The sequence below is a fragment of the Protomyctophum bolini genome (assembly GCF_963924005.1).
Source record: "Protomyctophum bolini genome assembly, chromosome: 13".
NCBI lineage: Eukaryota > Metazoa > Chordata > Actinopteri > Myctophiformes > Myctophidae > Protomyctophum > Protomyctophum bolini.
This window is the reverse complement of record NC_137874.1, coordinates 9669157-9690572: the sequence shown is the minus strand read 5'-3', so window position 1 is coordinate 9690572 and position 21416 is coordinate 9669157. Positions and strand designations below refer to the sequence as shown.

At 43.4% G+C, this 21416-nt stretch overlaps 1 protein-coding gene across 2 annotated transcripts; it reads right to left on the bottom strand.

Annotated features, from left to right (window-relative positions):
- Positions 1-278: 278 nt before the first annotated feature.
- ddx46 (DEAD (Asp-Glu-Ala-Asp) box polypeptide 46) lies at positions 279-21150 on the bottom strand. Of its 2 annotated transcripts, none has more exons than XM_080780318.1 (23): positions 21022-21150; positions 19441-19629; positions 18746-18862; positions 18018-18108; positions 17595-17766; positions 16224-16513; positions 15788-15901; positions 15274-15439; positions 13594-13714; positions 12953-13128; positions 11873-11994; positions 11295-11373; positions 9550-9632; positions 8595-8759; positions 7358-7520; positions 6290-6483; positions 6001-6138; positions 5667-5816; positions 4767-4994; positions 3792-4010; positions 2713-2857; positions 2018-2091; positions 279-764 (listed from the first exon to the last, which is right to left on the bottom strand). In XM_080780318.1, the coding sequence occupies exons 1-23, from the start codon at positions 21036-21038 to the stop codon at positions 717-719; spliced, it is 3261 nt and encodes a 1086-aa protein (XP_080636444.1). In that variant the 5' UTR covers positions 21039-21150; the 3' UTR covers positions 279-716. The 2 variants fall into 2 exon arrangements, with proteins under 2 accessions (XP_080636444.1, XP_080636445.1); XM_080780319.1 differs by having other exon boundaries at positions 17595-17763.
- Positions 21151-21416: the final 266 nt, after the last annotated feature.

The following is a 21416-nucleotide window of genomic DNA, read 5'->3' as shown; positions in this document are numbered from 1 at the left end:
CGCTTGCCGATAAGAAAAAAGATCTACTAATACTTTAAGCTTGATCAGTTACCATGTATAATAGATCAATGGCCTTTGCAGTTCAGTTAGCTTTTAGAGCAGTTGTTTTCTGCAAGTGAGTCTTTATGCTTAAAGGGCAAGGCTGATAATACAAGCCGTGGTACAGCTGGCCATTAATAATTTAGACCAAAATGAGCCTTAAAGCACATTCTGAAGATTTTTTCATCTGTACTTTAATCTATAGGCTATACAATAATATTGATTCAGTAAAGACCATGTTTATTTCCTTATCAACACTTGGGCTTTATTTGGTGACTTGGGGGAAACAAAGTAAAAACATCTTACATTGTCCCAGGCTTACTTTTAGAGATGAAATTACTGAAAAAATAATTCACAATCAAATTACAATTATCTTATGCTCAACATATGCAGATATCTGAAAAGGCGAATCAAACTTCGCTCATTGTGGATTTACACAAATGTGGGAATCCAAAGTCTAAGTATAGAGCTTAAAATGATCGACAATTCAACGGATGCTGGGAAGAAACTAAGCAACAAGAAGAAAACGCCCAACACAAACAAAAGCAAAATATGGAAAATGAAGGGGACACAATTAAAAATGCTAAAATATGTTACAGAATATCCACGGACAAATTGTAAAGTAACGGGGGGTGACAGCTGTAGACATAGATTGCACTGGGTCTGCATGTCTTCCTCTACAACACTTTGTATCTGCCCTTGCTGGTTGGCTGGTACGAATTTTGCTGCAAAAAGAGAAGAAAAACAACAAATAAATATTGAGATCCGTTATGTTGGTCAGTGGTGGAAGTCAGAAGCACTCAAGACTTGATGATGCCGATTCTAAAAACAGCTTCCTAACTAGGTTTTCTGAAAAACGTCCCCCCCCCCCCCCCCCCAAAAACATCTCTGTCGGGTGGAAACCTCATGTCCAAAAAGGTAAAAAAATAGCAGAAGTAGCACAAAACGAGCTTGTGGATATACTTTTGTGTGACACCGTTAGTATTATCAAGTAAGGCGTTCATTTGCGGGGAAAAACCAGTTAGAATATGGAGATGAGAGGTTTCTGCCCAATACACAGAGGTGTTCCCAGCTTTAAAGGTATAACAACAAGGCCTGGGCCGGCTTAGTGGTCCAGGCACCTTGGCTGGTAATACGATTCCGACAAACTTTACTGTGTGTCTCCCCCGGTCTTAATGGGTTAAATCGGTAATCTGTGAAAAGTGGTTGCACTTGCATCCTTGCTTGCACAGAATGTTTCTATCCGCTTGGTTCAAATGCTGCAATTTACATTATGCATGTTATGTAAATGATGTCCTGTGTGGGCCACCGACATAATTATTATTGAAAACAGAATGCAAGTACGTGTCAGAATGCATTACAGTACGTATAATCGTATATGGAGGAAGATTTTATTCCATAAAAGTGTACAGTCAGTGCTCAAATGCTGTTTTTCTGTGGATACACCACACGGTTCATTAATTATTCTAGTAGGCCTTCATACATGTTTCATACTGTATGTGCACTGAGGCACTCTGCCTTTATTTTTATTTTATTGAGTACACACCAAATATGTGTGTGTGTGTGTGTGTGCGCGCGCGCGTGTATATTTTCTTCTTTTTTTTCCTTTACTGTGAAGTTGTTTACATTAAGCTATGTGGCAGCTACTGGGGAAAAAATGCTGATGGTGGATATTCTAAGATCATATCTGCACCTGTACATACACAGATTTTGTTCTCTCTCTGTCTCTCTGTCTCTCTCTCATAACTATGATGCTGCATTGTCTGAAGGAAGGCGAACAAAGTTTGACTCTTATGTACCCGTGTACACAAGATGTAACGGTAAAGCACAGCCTTGGCTTGAACCCAACTGCAATTCGTGGGAGCTTGTAGGCAATACAACGTAACATTTCTCCCACTCTTGTACAGTCCCGTACTGTGATCAGAAAATCAACTTGAAGATGAAACTGGATACCAAAATGTATCCTTAAGGCACTTACTAATCGGATGAGCTCTTCCTTGATGAGCCTGGTAATTTCTGCTTTGGCCTTCTGCACTGCCAGTTCATTTGCACCTGTCAAACAAACATAATTTTAGTATGTACTTGTACTAAACTAAACACAACACCACACTCTAGTACTGCATCAAAGGGGAGTTTCATTCACTCTCCACCCACCAAACAAAATTAGTAACATATTGTTAAAATGTCAAAACACTAATGTAAATACAGCCTCTGTTATGCCCCCTTTCCTCTGTATTTCGACTCTATAAAAGCTCGCCGCTCCATGTACTGAATCTCTTGACCAACATACATGGCACAAGCTGAGGAATTGTAAACATTTTGAAGACGGATGCCATAATCTTCTCTGGACAGGTTAACAGCTGTCATATTTTGCCAAAGTATGTAGCTAAAAATATGGTAACATTTTATGGGCGGCTGTAGCCGAGTGCGTAGACAAGGCCGTCTGGGAATCGGAAGGTCACTGGTTCGGCCCCGGTTCAACCAGTCGATGTGTTGAAGAGTCCCTGAGCAACGCACTTAACTGCTCCCCAGGTACTGTATTAAATGGCCCCTTCCCCACTGCTCTTAATAGTAGTTTGTATGGATGAATGCAGAAGACAAATTCCACATTTGCATGCCCAAAAGAGGGACAGCAGGTTGAAAAAGATTCAGAACAACATCCTTCGTACGCACTTTCAATAGCCAGGTAGATCTTGCGTTCTCCTTCCTTGGGTTCCTTCCCTGGGGGGAAGTAAGTTCCTCTAATGGTGATGGCAGCCTCAGAGTATTCACCAATCCTCTGGAGGGCTTCCTTCGATGTTACCTTCCACCTGGCCGTCTGGAAGAGAACAGCAGTGACAAATGAAAATCAGTGGGACCTATTTGAGGACCGCTGACCATGTTAACCCATTTAGTACATAATACGTCCTGAAACGTCATAAGGATTGGAACCGAGAGGTGCCTTAGACGTCTGTGGACGTCCAAACGACGTCCAAACGACACGGGGCGAGATAAGAATATTCAGAATTATTCCTATATTTTTTTTTTGGCATTTCGCTTTTCGCTTGCCGTATGCTAACGCTCTGTGCAACTATTAGCTTGTCGTTGACTCCCATGTTAGCGCGGCGGAAAGAATGACTCGTATCTCCTGATCCAGGGCGCTCTCCGTGGTGATGAATGGATCGATATGCTGGCGCTGCATTTCTGCTCCTCATCCGTCTCTCCCGCAAAATATGAACTATTTTTGAAGCGTATATAAATATATTAAGATGATCGGAGATTGTGAGGTCACTTTGTCAGTCAACTTTTTTAAGAAAGTATTTCCGGTTCATGGCTTTCAAAATAAAAGCGATCACTACTCTGGCGATTACTCTGGCGCAAGCAACGCCTTTATTTTGATGCAGTTCCGGTACTAAATGTGAAGTGAAATACCAGTAACGAAACTATAAAACAACTTTTGCACAATGATGTAGATCATTTCCCAATTGGCTATGACTGACTTCCAAAGTTTGTAGGTAACCAGGCCTGGTGGCGATATTCAGTTTAATTTTGTTTTTACATATTTAAGGGGGAAATATTGTCTTGGTCCCTTATTGTTTTCACGAAACGTGGCAATATGGTAGAGAACTATGCCAAACGATGAGGACGCGAAGCCCACTACTACCATCGGCTAAAGGGTGGCGCTACACTTAAAATTGCACATACATCAATGAAATCATGAAAATAAGACACAACATGATATTTTCCTTCAACGCATCCAGTGTGTGTCTGACCTGCGGGAAGTCATTGATCTCCAGCTCCTCTTCGTATCTCTTGACGGTCTCGGCCTGCTCCGCCGCCTGCCTCTCCTCCTCCAGCTTCTCCACGGGTATGTAGTTGAGCTTGGCGTTGATCTTCTCCGCCAGCTGCTCGGCGATGGTCTTCGCCGACACCGAGGGAGCCATGATGGTTCCGCCGCGCAGGATGGCGTTGGTGGCCTGCTGCATCACGTCCTGTTGAATGGCGGAGACACAGTGCTTTAGCAAGTTATTTTAAGCGATGTATTTTTGTTAAAATAAGTGTGCAATAGCCCTGGCTATAGTCATATAGTAATCATTGCTAGGGAGTGTTTGTTCTGTAACATCCCTCTTTAGATTAAATACATTTTTCAGGTAGGGAGACCAATTTCATCCAATAACGAGAGAAATAATGGTAAACTAAGCCAGTGGTTCTCTTGGGGGTTCCCCAGCTAAATGTGTTAATACTGCAATCACAATCATTGATGGCAGTATTAACCACTTCATCCTTATATTTTATACATCCCTGGCATAAAACATTTTCAAATGGGGTCAGTGGACCGTGGCCAAATATACAGATCAATTTGGGGTCCGTGACACGAAAACGTTTGAGAATCACTGAACTAAGCCATTATTATCATGTCATTGTGTAAAGTTCTGTAAACTGTGGTATTGAACAGCCCCCAGCTGTCTATGTTGATGTAGCCTCGGAAACCCAGACGTTTTTATTTCCAGGGAGAAAAAAAAGTCTGGGTCTGAGTCCACTTCAATTCGGCATAGAGTAGCGCAAACATTGCTCACTCTCTGCTGATTTCTGATCGTCTGCACCTTTGTTAAATTGACGCACACAGGCACACATGTACACACACACACACACACACACACACACACACACAGCTCTCTCTCTCTCTGTCGCTCGAAGTAATTAGTCTCATGTCGCGCAGCTGCGCATAGTTTCTCCCGGCAGCCCACCTGAGCCTCAGCGCCCAGGTTCTTCTGTGCGTTGATGCGGAGCGCCAGCCTCTTTGCCATCTCCAGTTTCTGGATGTTTCCGGCGGACTGGTTGCCGAGGTTAGCCAGGCCGCCGGCGGCAGCCACCGCCGCCGCCATGGCTCCTGCGGGGCCCGCCGCCGCCCCGGGGGCGGACAGGTCCTTCACCCGCTTCTTGGAGTTGAACATGCTCTCGATCTGCTCGTCGATCTAGGATGGGGGAGAGAGTGGAGAGGGGCAGGGGTGGAGAATGGAGATTATTGGGCATGTAACGATACATCATATATCGATATATATCTATATTAATCCTGCCGATATGAATCGATTCATTGAAATAAAAAAATCGATTCATTTTTTCTGTGATGTGAAATGTGAGCTTTAGTCATATTTATATATATATAAAAATGGTGCATTCTGTAATGGTAGCTTATGTTAAGTAAGGGATAATGTCTGCCTAGGTGGTCATTGTCGGGAGACAATTCTCTGGATGTCAGAAGATCATTGTGATGTCAGAACAGGCGAGCTCCATATATGGAGATCTGGGGGTGATCAGTTGTGATCAATTGGCTAATTTGGGCCCTGTCCAGATGCTTTTGTGTCAGTGTGATGATGTCAGAACAGGCCAGCACCAAATATGGAGATATAATTTGGGCCCTGTCCAGAGTCCAGGCAGAGGTTTTTTTTGTGCTGGTTCTGGACAACGGTGTATCCGACGGACTCGACACCGGGCACTGCACTCCTTGTGGTAGTGTTGGACGCGTGTGTGAAATTTGAAGTCGGTGGGGCGAACGGTTCCTGAGTTACGTGGATTACAGATGTACGTACGTACGTACGTAGTACGTACACACAGAGACTTGGTACATTTATAGATAGGTCACTCACATCCATAGCTCCTTCCTCATCGTCAGAGTCCTGCAGTCCCAGAGCAGCTTTCTGAAGCTTCTTCCTCTCGTTGGCCATAGCGTGTTCCGTCTCATCAAACTTGAAGCCCTTTCCTGAGAAACCGCTGCTGCTCTTGATGGTCTTGCCCTCCTGTGGGAGTGGATAAAAGACAGGAGGGGAAAAACAGTTAACGCAAGACACAAAGAATGAAAACCGCGGTGTTCATCTTGACAATTCAATATCATCATCATTATGGGTGGCTCGTTTAAAAAAAAAAAACATGGCCGGAAAGGCACTTGCAGTTCAACAGAACCTTCTGCTCTCATCATCATACCAGTTTCTGCTGGTCTTTGAAGGAGGCCCAGAGTTGTTCCAGCTCAGAGGGGACAGGGGAGACGGAGAGCTCCAGGGCCTTTATGATGTCCCCAGCGTAGCGAACCTGGTCATTGGTTATGAAGGTGTAGGCAAACCCCTGGGAAGAAGACATGGGGGGGAGAGATACATTGTAAATGTACAATAAGAAAAACACCAGATGTTCTATTTCTAATGACCGATTTCGGAACTCCCGAGAGCGCTCTCGGTGCCTTACGAACAACCAACAAAGTTTCCTATTTCCCCCAAACCTTGTTTCCAGCACGGCCTGTGCGTCCAGCCCTGTGGACATAGTCCTCGTAGTGGTTGGGACAGTTGTAGTTGACCACCAGGATGAGGTGCTTGATATCCAGGCCTCTGGCCGCCACCGACGTGGCCACCATCAGACGACACGCTCCGTTCTTAAAGTCGCTGATGATGCTGTCTCTGTCGTACTGGTCGATACCTGCAAGAAAGGGGGCGTGGGGGGGGGATAAAGGTTAGTGCCACTGCCGACCTGACTTGCACTGCATTGGTACTCTTTTGTCGATCTACGGCAAATCTCTAGCCGGTCTACACCAGAGTAATATAGTAAGAGAGTGGCGGACACTAGCGTTGACTGTCTGTAATGGGAATTTTAGAATGCCAACTACAGTGCCAGATACAGTATATGCATTATTGTGTATATATCTTCCTTCCATTAAGTGTCTTTTCTCACCAATGTGCTCAGTCTAATTCATGCAGCTGTCAATCCAACGGCTGACTTGACTCCTCCCAAAGGTATACTTATTTGTGTGTCGCCCTTATGTTTAGCGCAGATCCGTATATGGACATTCAGTGTGGCATCTCTGTTAGGACAAGACTATAAGGACTGTCTGAGAATAGGGTTGAGGAGGCTGGCGCCCGGAGGGGCTGCTGGAACAGGCAAGGAGGCCTGTTCCTCACTCTCTGTATGTTGTTACTCTGCTGAATCTTCTTAATAAATTCTCGATACTTCACCCTGAAGAACTTTGTCATTCCTTCATCTTTGGAAGATTATTTAATTCCCACTACATGTCTTAACAATGACAATGGAATGCAGAAGTGCTCATTCTATCTCAATGGGATAGTTCCAGCCATAGGAGCAATGTTTGGAACTGTAGCATAGGGCACCCGCTTTGCGGCGAGATCAAAGCGCATTGCTGCTCTCCTACTCTACACTCTGGTCTACACGACGCGTTGCGACAGACTGTGAGCTTGTAGATCGGCTGGTAGAAGTGGTTAAATCCTTGTTTTGCCCGTGTGATCCAACTCGCTAATGGCCAGTTTTCATGCTAAAAAAACAATGCGATTTCCAGTACCTCCGTGCAGAGACATGCAGGGGTAGGAGGCCTTCATCAGATCTTTCAGCAGAGCGTCGGCGTGCTCCTGTTTGTCCACGAAGATGATGACGGAGCCCTTCTCCTGGTAGTGTCCCAGGATCTCCAGCAGCTTCAGAAACTTCTTGTCCTCCTCAATCACCAGCTGGACAGAGAGAGAGAGAGAGAGAAGCAGAGATGTGATATCCATATGATGCTCTTTGTTTAGAAAACATTCAAGCTCATTCATTTACTCATTGACAAGTTCAATTCTACATAGATATCTTCAGGGACAGGAACGGACACACCACACTGTACCAGACAATGAGATCGCTGATGTACGTTTTACATTACATTTTGAGTCTAGAATTCAATGTACCGGTACATCAATATAGTTTGTCGGGTGGATGTCTCATATTATGTCTGCATTTAGCCTAGGTGTTTTTTTTCCCCTTTCATTTTTGTTATAGATCAATGCACACTTCATGTCCGTCTGTTTTTGTCCCTCCAAATTTACCCACGGAAGCCCTGTCCTTTCTTTAAAGGCTATAATTACATGCCCAAAATAGGGATGCCAAAGTTAAAGTGTTTAAGCAATGAAAAGCATTAGCGCTTGTGACTAAGAATGCATTAAATCCATTCGAACACGTTTTTAACCTTTTCCTTTCACAATGAAAATGAAAGGATTTGAACATACAAGGTGTATGGCCAACAGTGACGATAAAGAGACGTGTATCTTACCCAGTGTTGTTCTCGTCAACTAAAACTAAGACGAAAAATGTTTGTCGACTACCTTTTTTCACTGACTAAATGGAAACTAAATGAAAACTAAGCTATGATATAAATACTAAGACTAAATATATGGACAATTTCGTCAACAGATACAAACTAGACTACAATGTAAGGAAGGGACTAGTGGTTCAGTATAAGTCATTTTACACTTGGTTGCATGCTGAAAATAGCTCACAACACGAAAATAGCTCACAACGCGTCGCTCAGCAAGTGTAAAAAACAGTCATTATGACGGCATCAAGGCCCGCCAAAACACATTTTAGCCGACTAAATCAACTATAGATTTAGTCGACTAAAATCCTAGGATATTTAGTCAACTAAAACTAGACTAACACCAAGACATTCCAGGTGACTAAAATGTGACTAAAACTAAATGAAAACTATTCAAGTTAGACCGACTAAAACAAAAAATCAAAATTTGTTGCCAAAAAAACAACACGTATCTTACCACGTGTTGCTCCACGTCGGAGCAGACCACGCTGCGTCCTCCCACCTGCACCTCGATGGGCTTGGACAGAATCCGCCGCGCCAGGGCCTCCATGGCTCGGGGGAAGGTCGCCGAGAACATGACCGTCTGCCGGTCGGGACGTATGTTGTCCACGATACGCATCACCTGGGAGGGGGAAACTTATTTTAGTGGGCCCAAAAGCAGCCACCTAAGGAGAAAGCGTTATAGCTCCTATAAATTTCACCCCCTAATATCTTCACTCCCCTGTCCACTATCAAGCCGTCCCATAAACCCTGGGAAAGACCCTGCTAAAATGAGTAATAAGAGGGAATGCCCCTCTCCCCCACACGTGTATAAATCGGAACGGACCCACCGCCGACAACTAACGAACCCCTAACGAGGGCAATGTAGAACCGCACAAATAGCTAGAAAACCTAATATAAAAAATCGTTAACCCAATACAGGTGTGCACCCTCGGAAAGACTTAGATAAAGGGAAGGAACTCGGCAAACACAAGCCTCGCCTGTTTACCAAAAACACCGCCTCTTGCAAAACGAACGAATAAGAGGTCCCGCCTGCCCAGTGACTATTCTTTTTAGCTCAAAACATTACATTCATATAAAAAATGATCTTGCTTTATAACTAAACATTTCCACGCCAGGACCTCCAAATAACACAGCCTCTGTGTTCCATTTACAACTTTAGCAGATAGCTTTGTGTTTGGTAAAAAATATTTAACTCTAAAAACAAAAGTAATCTTGCTACAAAATGCCTGGTCAAATTCAGGACCCCGTTTTATACTATGCTTGTAAACCAACAGTGCTTCTATTCCCCTTTGCAGAGGGATTCAGGTTTGAATGATTATCCGGTATCATTTGAGTTGATGGTGTTAAACCGGGGGTTTCTAATCCAATCTGTTGCATCTACTGGGTTATGATCCGAAGGGGAGACCCACCTGTGGCTCAAAGCCCATGTCGAACATTCTGTCTGCTTCGTCCACCACCACGTATGTTGATCTGCGCAGGTTGGTGACGCGGCCTATACGCACCCAGGGAGAGGAGCACAGGGCAAACAGTTCACCTCAAGAAGGGATGGGGATTAATGTCAAAAACACAACTACACAACGGTGAAATGCCCTAACCCAGGATAATACTGATGGTGGTACTGGATGCGATTATTGTACTGGTTCGAAGACTAATTATTTCTTTAATCAACTCTTTCATGGTTATGTTTTTCTTCTCCCCCCCGATTTAGTTATTGCCAATTCTTCCCATGTGTATAGTTCCTGCCAGGGGAGTTTGACCGGAGGGCGTAGCGTGTGCAGAGGAACACGGCACACTATCCGCTCCCTGCTGAACAGGCCAATGACCAGCCTGTAGGACTCGCTAATGCAGCAACAGCTCCCTGACCAGCTTCCCACCCACAAACGCAGCCAATGGTGTTTGTTGGGAGTGCTCGCCCAAGGCGCAGCGTGGAGGTAGCGAACCCCGGGGCTCCACAATAGTGGCCAGGTACTTTACCCCTGCGCCACTTCTTAAAACTCATTCCCTACAGAGGATGACTTTGACGACTTTGCTCTGCCATGTACGACTTATTTTACGATTATTATTTGTTTTGGGGGTGTTTTCAAATGTCCGCGAACGGCACCGTCTTGTGTAAAAACACTGGGGTCAGCAATCGACTGGGGCAGCGATTTTTTTTTTAAGCGCTAAAAGTAAAAAAGGTAAAGGAGAACAGGGGGCAAAATAAATGTGGCCTGGTTATTTTGCATTTTAAGATTGTGGTTCTGTTCTCTCTGCTCTTTGCGTACCATCTCAGAGGTATGAGGGACCTGTAAAAGTCAGAAAACAGCCTCTAGATACAATACAAGAGATGGAGCCACATCAAGCAATATCTGACCAACCGCCTTCTCACCTACAAGGGAAACATATTACAGATTACCGCGCATGTGTGGAAGGAACAATATATATATATCTATATAGATTTTCTTTCAATAGCTTAACTGTTCAACAACTAAAGATATACATCATTTGAAGCACAAGCATGTCAGAAGTACTATACTATACAAAATTACATTTTCCATAAAATGTAATACACAAAGATGAGTAGGGCTTTACGGTGACATTTTGTTCTCTTGCAGAGTATATATATATGTGCTCCTAGCCTCCTAAGTTTGACTAATAAGGAGCATTAGAAGGGAATTTAGGAATCATCATTCTGGCTTTGAACTTTACGCTTCATAATAATCCTCTCTCATTTCCCGAATTTGTTTTCACCGTAGCATTGTGCAATTTTAATCACAACAACTGTAGAACCGTGGTTGGGCATGTTGTTCTCCCATGCCAAAAGACAAATACTTGTCAAGTTGGCTGACCTACTTCTACCTTGGCAACACATCTATAGCAGCTGGACTTTGACTCTTGCCCTGGGGCACCGGGAGCCAGTGAGACAGCACCAAGTCCACCTACCTGTTCTTGCCATTATCTTCAGAGAACACGTCACTCTCTTGTGGCTGTGACCGATTCCCCCAAGGCGGTCAAACAATGTCAACAGTTTAGTACGTGGCACTGACTTGATTCATTATGTTCTGAGTTATATACAGTATAAATCACATGCACATGGATAATATGCCTGGGCTTTGTTACAAAGACGTGTGCAGACAGGAGACATGGTGTCGGGGGGATGGGGATGGGAACTCACCGCTGTTGGCACCTAACATGTCAATCATTCGTCCTGGCGTGCACACAATGATCTCAGCTCCTCTCTTCAGTTCAGCAATCTGGACGACAAAGAAAAGTCGTATTTTATAACATTTTAACCCTTCCATACTTCAATGTCCAACGTTCACCTACTGCACTGGGACCACAGGCTACAGCACACCAGTGCCAACCAATGGCTCGCGTTATAGCTTTTCCCCTTTAATTATTGCCATCAACATTTTCAACCTGCGGATCTCGGGGATCCACACTGAATCATTGTGGCTCCAATGTAGATCTTAGACCTCAGTGGCCAGCCTGTGACGTCAGCCATCGATGACGTGTCCATCATGTGTGATTCCAAATTTGGTAAATATTTAGCCCGATCCGATTCCCACTGACTTCCATCCATTATAAAATCAGGAAATAAGACATATTTGAGAAATATGCTTGGAGGTAGGCACTAAGTTTGACTGGTCCATGGGTGTGTGTGTGTGTGTGTGTGGCTGTGAGTGCGTGTGTCATGGCTGTGCAGTCTAAGGCCAAATTATGTTTCGTAAATATGTGTACAATTGTACATACCTGTTCACTGATACCCGTTCCTCCGTACACACACACCACATTGAGTGCTAGAGCTTTGGAGAACTTCTTACACTCCTTGGTGATCTGCAGAGCCAGCTCTCTGGTCGGGGTCATGATCACAGCTGTACACATGGGAGTTCATACAATCAGTTCGATTAACTGCGATTAAGTTACAACAAGTATTCATTTAAATGTGACATTGTACAAACTCTGGATTCTACAGTGCAGTAGAATACAGTGCAGAGAATAGCCAGGTGCTCAAATTTGGGAACCGATTATAATCCGAGAGTATGACCTACTTGTGGATGCCGAGTCAGTGGCAAACCCTGGATTAGAGAATCTGCACTATAATTGTCTTTACTTTAGTGGGTTAATCCATTTAGATTTCAGTGAATGAAACATTATTTTGACTAATCTGTGTATGGTAGAGTATGATCATACGATATAGAAGTATATAGTTGGTCTCTCTGCTCTTCTATTGAGAAGTGTAGATCCTTTGGTCAGTCAGGACCACTACTGGTTCACAAGAGGTATTCCATGAAGCTCAAACCGCATTTTATCCTCTGCCTCAACAGGCTTTCCGTTAATGCTGAACAGTAGAAATCTCGGGTTCGACCGAATCCCAGGTGGGACACATTAAAGTTATGATTCCAGTTTTAAGGTTTTAATGTCAAGCAACTGATTCTCATATAAGACAAATCCTGAAATCTCCTAACTTAACCCATTTTGGGCGGGAACCCCTTTTGGTGTTTTAAACATTATTATTATTGAAATAATAATAATATTGAAAAATAGCAGATCTACAAGCTCATAGCGCGCCACCGAGTGGGGCGCTACGACCTTGTAGGTCTGCTATTTTTGAAAAATCGTAAAAATGTGGCGCAAATCTTCGAAAATATATTCTTTCAAAGTGAATGTTTTTAAATCAGGTCTAAATGGGTTAATCTCTATAAATAAACACGCTATTCCGTTCCGTCATGTGTAACAAGACATTGAAAGAATAAATGAATAAAAGACAAAATAGAATAGAAGACAAAAATACCACGTGAGGAAAAGTAAAACAAAGAGTGGGGCCCTTACCGATGGGTCCCTCTCCCTCCTCCAGGGGCCTCTGGTCCATGATGTGTCTGAACATTGGCAGCAGGAAGGCTATGGTCTTACCACTGCCCGTCTTGGCGATGCCAATGAGGTCTCGGCCCGACATGATGGCGGGGATGGCTTGGGTCTGGATGGGCGTGGGCTTCTCATAGCTGTGCCTGGTTCAGCCGGGAATAAGAAAAACATCGACTGCATCCTTAACCCATTCTCTAGAAGCATTAATGTTTTAAACAAGAGGGATGTTGAAGTCAGAAATGAAGTCCGAAGTATAGCCATCTGGTCAAAACTACGGAGAGCTCCCTAGATTATGCGCGGCGAGCCTTTCTTTTTGAGCACTAAACAAGGAAGTGAACGGGAGCGCGCATGCGCGAACAGCAAGGAGTACATTGCAGAAGGAGAGGCCAACCCAAAAAATAAGAAGAAACAAATCTGAATATTTTGTTTGACATCAATGAAAAAGCACTAGGACGTGTGACTGTACACGACCTCACAATCCATCGGTTTGATTAGCTAGGAGTCTAGGACGGCTCCACACGTCGTACGGCCTGAATGTGTTAATGTCATGTGTAAGAGGTTACAATAACCAGTACAGTATAAGAGGTGTATCGTCATCTTTTACACACCTTTTCAGAGCGCTGAGTATCTTCATGGACGTACCACACTGCACCCAGGTCTTGATGGGTTTGGGGCAGCCTTTCCCTTTGACATTGATACCCTCCAGCTCCAACCTGTACGTGTTCACATCTGGATACACACAAAGCCGCCACATGGGCAGAAATTATACAAGTGGAAATTCTCTTTTCACTGTTCCTGCTCCCAACGTTCCCTCCTAGGCAGGCACTGGAATCGACATTTCACGGGGGACCGCAGCTCATCACATGCACGCTGGGTCTTAGGCACGCTCGCCTTGTTACAGAAGCCCCGTTGGCACAAAAGCAAAGCACGTCTTATGAAAGACACGCGTAGAAAAATATAAAATTTTCGAGCGATCCAAACAAACGATTTAGCCTACAATTTAAGCATTTAGCAGACGCTCTTAATCCAGAGCGATTTACATTAAGCAGTAACAAAAAGCATGGCATACATCACATATATAAAAGTAGTTATCATGAAACATGAGTAAGCTAAGAACGTAACAGTGGAGTATTGTAAACTATACATACTATACTATATTATATATTATACATGTGTACTATAAAGTGCTATGACTACATAAAATGCAATTCTAGTGCTGTCTACGTAACATGCTATAAGTCTGTTTAAAAATACTATCTAAGTCTACATAAAGTGCTATATTTTAAAATACTATCTACGGGCCATGGTGGAGTCTGAAGAGGTGGGTTTTCAGACTACGGCGGAAGGTTGGGAGTGAGGCTGCAGTACCGATTGTGATGGGAAGTGCATTCCATAGTTTTGGAGCCGGAAGGGAGAAGAGTTTGGGATGTGTGGAGCGTGTGGAGCCTAAGACCCAGCACGCATGGTCGGAGCTGCGCTACACTCTGGATGTTATGTAATATTTCACGTGTACCACTCGTTATATTACAATAACATCAGATTAAGATAAGAAAACGGTAATTTGTTTTTTTCTCCACACACATCCCCGTCACTCCTAACCCCTAGAGTTGGTAATTTGGGACAGTGTAGAAGAGCATGTGTCTCCTCTAGGCATGTAACGATTCACTCAACTCACGATACGATTCGTATCACGATATTAAAAAATATATATATTTTAAAGAAAAATTACTGTTTTATTTTTATTTTATATAATTTATCTTCCCCCCTGAGATTTTTTATTTAACTACATTGCAAAAGAAGTAGCATTACTTTTGACAGTGCAGAAACATAATTGCCTTCCTTAATGAGCATCAACGACCATCATCACCTGGGCACAGTCACAGACACAGCTCCCCTCTACAGTGCTACTACTACTGAAAGTGACTATCATTTCTCTCCAAAAGCACTTGAATATGATGGAATATGACTAAAGCTCACATATCACGTCACACACTAGCCCCCCTAAAAATATAATTAAAAAAACGTTTTTTTATTTGTTGTGGAAAATCGATTTCTTTATTTCAATGAATCGATTCATATTGTCAGGATTAATATCATTACATGCCTAGTCTCCTCCGATACAGAGTGAAGAGTTTCACTGGGAGGACATAACGCATGTGGACAAAAAGGCCATCCCTCCTCCAGGTTTTGCAGCCCACTGAACGTGACTATCCTCTCTAGGTTACTAGAGCAGCGACAGCCAACCACTCGTCACTGGGTCATAATTCTAGGTGTTGTGTTTCACGTACCCTCAGGGGTCATCTTGGTCAGCTCAGGCACCTCCACGTAGAAGTTCTTCCGGTAGGGCTCATACTGAATCTTCTGGTGGTCCACGGGCTCCAGGACCTTCCTCTGCTTGGTCTGGTACCCTGTCAGAGCCGTCGCCAGGTCCACCTCTTCTTCCTCCGAGGAGTACTGAACCACACGTTATAAAAAAAATACAACACGGACTTTAGGCAAGCGTCGTAAGGCAGAGACTTATACGACACAGCTCTAAATATTTTTTATGCAAAAGAATGTGACCGACACCTCCTGCACAATCCAGGTTAAAACCCTTTGTATTTGAGTGGATCTTCATTACTGAATTGTTGAGGATAATTGCAATAATATTGCCTTTGCTGTGCCGTTTATACATTACATACATATTAGTACATGGAGGTCCTCTCAAGTACAGTACGTAATACTGACGGTGCTTCTTCTAACCTCTTAGCAAGTCTACAGACCGACTTCCATTGCCACAGTGTTGATATGAAAGGCTCTCACCTCCATAGCGTCCTGGTCATTTTCCATCAGCTCCCCTTTCTTCTTGTGGGTGTTGATACCCTTCTTGGTACTTTTAACCATCGTCACCATTTTGGCTACCGTCACCACTCCTTTCTGTTGCACATGGAGACAAACAGTTATAGTTAGACTCTTCATCACCGTCGAGCAGAAATTAAATCTTTTCGATTATTTTTTCCTCATAAAAAAAAAAGAAGAAATAGCCTAACTCTATGCATTATGATTCATTGTGAGCTTTGTTCTCACGCATAAGTAGCAGAAAATAGTGGGCTTTTATATAGTGAATGATAAAGCGTTTAAGAGCGTGTGGGACGGGTGTTATAAATATTGAACCAAATTAATTCCCCATTTCCTGAACAGTTATTTGACATCTACTGTAAGTTTTCCATCCGACAGCAACAACAGCAGCAGAACTCACCTTGTCTCCCTTCTGGGGGCCCATGTTGAACTTCTTCACCTCCTCCTTGACGCCCTCCATGTAGGCGTCCAGGGGGTCCACGTCGTCGTCCTCCTCCACCTGCTGCTCCATGGGGGTCTCCTTCTCCTCTTTGCCCTTCACCTCCTCCTCCTTCTCCTTCTCCTTCTCCTTCACCTTCACCACCACCACCTCCTCCTCCTCCTCCTCCTTCTTCAGCTCCATCGGCTTGAGCTCCATCTCGTCTTCGTCGGCGTCTCCCTCCATGAGGGCGGGCCCTTCCTCGTCGTCGTCTGAAACGCAGAGGGTGGCCACAGTGAGCTGAAGCCTCGTTTATACCGACTGCAGTACGCTGCAGTGTTGCCGATTGCCATCGAACCTTTCCAAACATATAATTGCTTTACAGACAGGTTAAAAATGGCAAATATCAAAGTCAAGACATCGACAACGTTTATTTATTTATTATACGGCAAACAGTGGGGTCTTCTGGACCAGCGTGAAGAGGTAAAAAAAAGAAAAATAATAATAATACAGTCCAACTAGCTGAGAATCAGCAGCAACACAGGAAAGACAACACACAAACAAGGCCTCGCAGAGGCACAAATAACTGATATAGTTGTCCATAAACAATATAGTTACGAAGTTCAATATGAGTGGGTAACGGGGTGGCTTAAAAGTGTTTTTGTAACTTAGAGAGCGTACAAATGCAAACAAATGGACCCGTAGTCCAAGTGTATTTGTATGTTCTCCGAGTTAAATGAACACTGGTAAATTGGCACCGAAGGGGTCACTGACTGTGTAAATTTGATCTGTTGTAGCTTATGTGCCAGCAAACAAGAAGTCACAGAATCGGCATTTGAGTTTGAGTCAACATGAAATGAGTCAATTTACGGATTGCGATGTGACATTACCGAGCGGGCAGGTCATGCTCACAGACAACCCGACTGACCAGTTAACAGCAGCTGCCGCCCGGGTTGGAGAAAGGAAACACACTGTCTATTTGTGGCCTAAATGGTCCTGGCAACATATTTTCTTTACAGTTTACAAATCAGCAAGAATCACAGCTGAAATGTCATTTTCTAATGAATATTCATATACGATAAATAAAGTGTGGGGTCGCCAAAACAATGGCTGCCATAAAATGGGTCTGTGGTATAACACGGTTGGAGAACCCCTGGTCTAACTAGTCCCCAATTAGATAGCCAGAATGACCAGGAAGTCAGGTGACGGTGACGGCAAATGTATTTAAATTCACGGAAAACAAAGCAGAGGCTCCTGAAGGGAAGACCAGGGCAAGGAACGAACACAGGGCCACCTGGTCTAGGACAAATACGGTAAGAAAATTCGCAATGTTGCCGTGTCTTTCTTTCTCACCATCGTCGTCCTCCAGACTCCATTTCTTGCCCTGCTTCATCTCCTCCAGCTCTCTCTTGATCTCCCCGATGTTCACGATGGCCCTCTGCCTCTGCTCCTCGCGCCACTTCTCCACGCGCTCCTTCCTCTTCCTCATCTCCTCCTCCAGCTTGTTCTGGTCAAAGTCTTGCTGCTTTGCACACGGACACATGCACATGTTCTTGTCAAATTCTATTACAAGGAATACCCAAACTGTTGACCCATTTAGACCCGAGTCAAAAACATTCACTTTGAAAGAATATATATATATTCAAAGATTTGCGCCACATTTTTACGATTTTTCAAAAATATCAGACCTACAAGCTTGCGCTATGAGCTTGTAGATCTACTATTTTTCAATAGGGGGGGGGGGTTTGGCTTTTAGGCTTTAGTTATGAAACTTACATCTTCCAGCAGCTTCTGTTCCTCTTTCTCCTTCTCTGTCAGTTTTTTCTCCGTTGAAGGATCTGGGTTGTCTCTCTCCTTGCTCTTAGACCTGTCAACAAGCCCACCACAGTGTGAGAAACACTTCTTTTAATACTATATCACAACAAACCTAAATATAACTCTGTGGTTATTATTATTGTAATATTGTTAGTCATGTCCTTTAAATACTACTCAATTAGGTCTGGTTGTCGAAGTTTAGGACCCGCCACAGTGGTGTCTGGTGAGAATTTATTTATTTAGATCAAAGATGTCTAAATCTCTGACACAACGATATCTGGGGTGTAAGGCCAAATATCACTGGGATATCTGGGTTGTAAGGCCAGTAAACTAAGTATATAGAGTTGAAATGGTTAATAAAAAGTTAATCGCAAAGCCAAGAAAATAAAGCTATTAACTGGTAAATGGTCTATGTTTACAAAAGACATCTGGGCAAAGCTATAAATATATAAAATGAACATGACGGGTTGTTCTTACTATATTATTGGTACATGAGTAATATGTAAATATATCATTTGTGGAAGTTGTGGCAGGTACTAAATGACACTCCATAAGCTACAAATAAAACATATGACACTGAAACACTTCTGTTCTCAGACAGAGCCGTTCTTTTGTGTAGAAAGATCAGTCTTCTGTTATCAGAGGCATCTCACTTTAATTAGTCGTGCAAAATGTACGAGTAATCTCACTTTTCATCAGGTCGCCTGCCTTTGCTGGGACTGCCGGATCGTGACCTACGACCTCTGCTTCTGGAGCGCCTCCTGTCTCGACTCCTGGACCTCCTCCTCTCCCTGCTCCTGGAGCGCCTGGAGGAGAACAGACACACACCGACATAACCATCAACACACATAACATACATACTAACACCAGACACGGACACAAAGGGCTGCGCGACTTCCTCTCAATTATTAACTTAACCTGTCCTACATGAGCAAGATTAAGTCCGTTATTTTATCTAATATATCCAATTTTCAGTTTTGATATATTTTTGGGTAATAGTAGTCCAGCCCTGCTAACAAACACGGACAGATCTAGGAAGCACACTATGGGCGTGTTCGGAAATGCGCACCGGGAATGTGGTCAGTTTGTAGAGTGCGGTGGCGTCACAGAGTGCGTTCAGTGTGCTTAATTTACGAACGACCACAGCTGTGACGCATTCACATGAATCACACCGGACAACCCCAGCTTCAGGGTATAGGGTCGCTCAGTGCGGGCACTCGGCACACCCGGTGCGCCGCACACTGAATTTTCGAACGACAACGCACTGAGTGCACTGTATAAACGAACGACAAGAGAGCACACCAGTGCGTTCAGGGCGCATTTCCGAAAGCGCCCTATGAGTAGTGGGCGAGTGCGTCTAGTCTGTCTACTGTTACAAACCAACCTCGCTGGACGTTTCCTGTCTCTGGACCGGGACCTGCGGCGGTCCCGGCTGCGGGACCTCTCCTTCCTGTTTCGGTCCCTGTCCCGGTTCGCAGCCCGGTCGTCTTTCTTGGACCGTTTGCCGTCCGGGGATCGGCTCTTGGACCTGCTACCAGAACGACCCCTGGATGACGAGCGCTTTCTGTAATGTCTGGAAAGAAGAGTGATTCATTTTATACTTTAAAAAATTTGCAGTACTGTTGTTGGTCTATAAAGGTTTAAATGGTTTAGGGCCAAATGCAATCTGATGATCTTGTTGTACGATATCATGAACATTCCAGACTAGGGATGCACCGAAAGGGAAATTCTTGGCCGAAACCGAATACCGAATATAGGAAACAGTTGGCCGAAAACCGAATGCCGAATGTCGAATATGATTAATATTATGTATCTTTTTTCCTACCAGCTGTCATGGCCGTACCTTAAAGCTACCTGATTTATGGCAAAATAAATGGTTATGGCAAAACTTAACTTCAATAATAATTAGTATTATGGGTCCATAAAACATTTATTCAGCTCTTTTGAATGCATTAATTGCATACACTATTCAGTGATATATTTTTTGCCTATTCTGGGCGAAACCGAATAGGACAAAAATATTTTTTTCGCCATTTTATGCCGAATTTTATATATATATATATATATATATATATATATATATATATATAATTATATATATATATATAATTATATTTTTTATTTCACAGTATGTAGAATGGGTACATTTCAAACGAAAGCACAAGTCAATACGAAAACAGTTGTTTTTTTCCCCCGAGGTGGTTCTAAAATGGATCCTTACAGGTCTGTAATTCTGACTTGTCCAAAATGACAAAGTTTCATAACCACTTGCATAATAATAATCATTATCCCCAATCCAACCCTTGGCGCTGAATGTCAAGCAGGGAGCGACTGAGTACCATTTTTATAGTCACCGGTATGACTCGGGCGGGGCTTGAACCCCCGACCTCCCAGTCTCACTTAGGGCGGACACTCTAACCACTAGGCCACTGAGACGGTGCTCCGTAAGGGCAACAGGATGGAAGATGACAGGAGAAGTACAAAAACATACCCCAAAGGAATGGGGATTAGATGTAGCCTAAGATTTAGACTCTCGTAGATTCTCGTAGATATTTTAATCGATTCTGAAATCTGACATTTTCAATCCACGTATACTGTCGAATCGGTCGAATACATCTACGACAGTCTAACTAATTCTTAGGCTAGATTAGGTTAATTCGATTAAGGCAAAGAATAAAGAGCAAAAGACAACAAGTAGAAAATAGATACCCTATAAAAAAAACACTTAAATATAATTAAAATGGTTGTTAAAGAGTTTAGAGAATAGAAAATGCTAATAAAGTTTAAATAAATGCATTTAAAACACGTTAATGAAGTCAAATGAATAGTTTAATTGAATTTCCAGTGATGAGAAACGTGTTAGCCTGCTACCGTGGTTAGCTTCTCTGACAATTGCAGGCGGCTCTCTGAATGAGTTGAACGCATACTGAAATGTCAAATTAAAACATGAGTTTTATTTAAATACCTCGACTCTCTCCCCATGTTTGTATCAATCAATGCCACAGTCTTGACAACACGACACGCTAAATAACTTAAAACGAAACTCTCACGAATGTTGTTTTCATGCGACCGCTGCTGCGCACCTGCAACGTCATCTAAACACGACGGGTCAGGTCAATCTTCGAACATAATGGCGATGGTGATATAATAATGTGTGCCTCTAGTGGCGGGGTGGCGTCAACACACTTTATAATATACAGTATACACCAGTGGTTCCCAAAGTGGACCCCCAGGGGTCCTTGAGGCAGTTCCAGGGGGTCCCCCCAGCTAAATGATAGTTTGGAACCCTAACCCTAACCCTAACCCTTATTGGTGAGTGTACAAATGAGTGTACAATTGGTGAGTGTACAAATGTACACC

Coding starts and splice junctions, on each gene's coding strand:
- ddx46 (XM_080780318.1), bottom strand. Junction 18,109..18,745: donor GGCAGGCGACCTGATGAAAA/GTGAGATTACTC, acceptor GCTTGTTGACAG/GTCTAAGAGCAAGGAGAGAG. Junction 2,092..2,712: donor GATCTACCTGGCTATTGAAA/GTGCGTACGAAG, acceptor TTTGTTTGACAG/GTGCAAATGAACTGGCAGTG.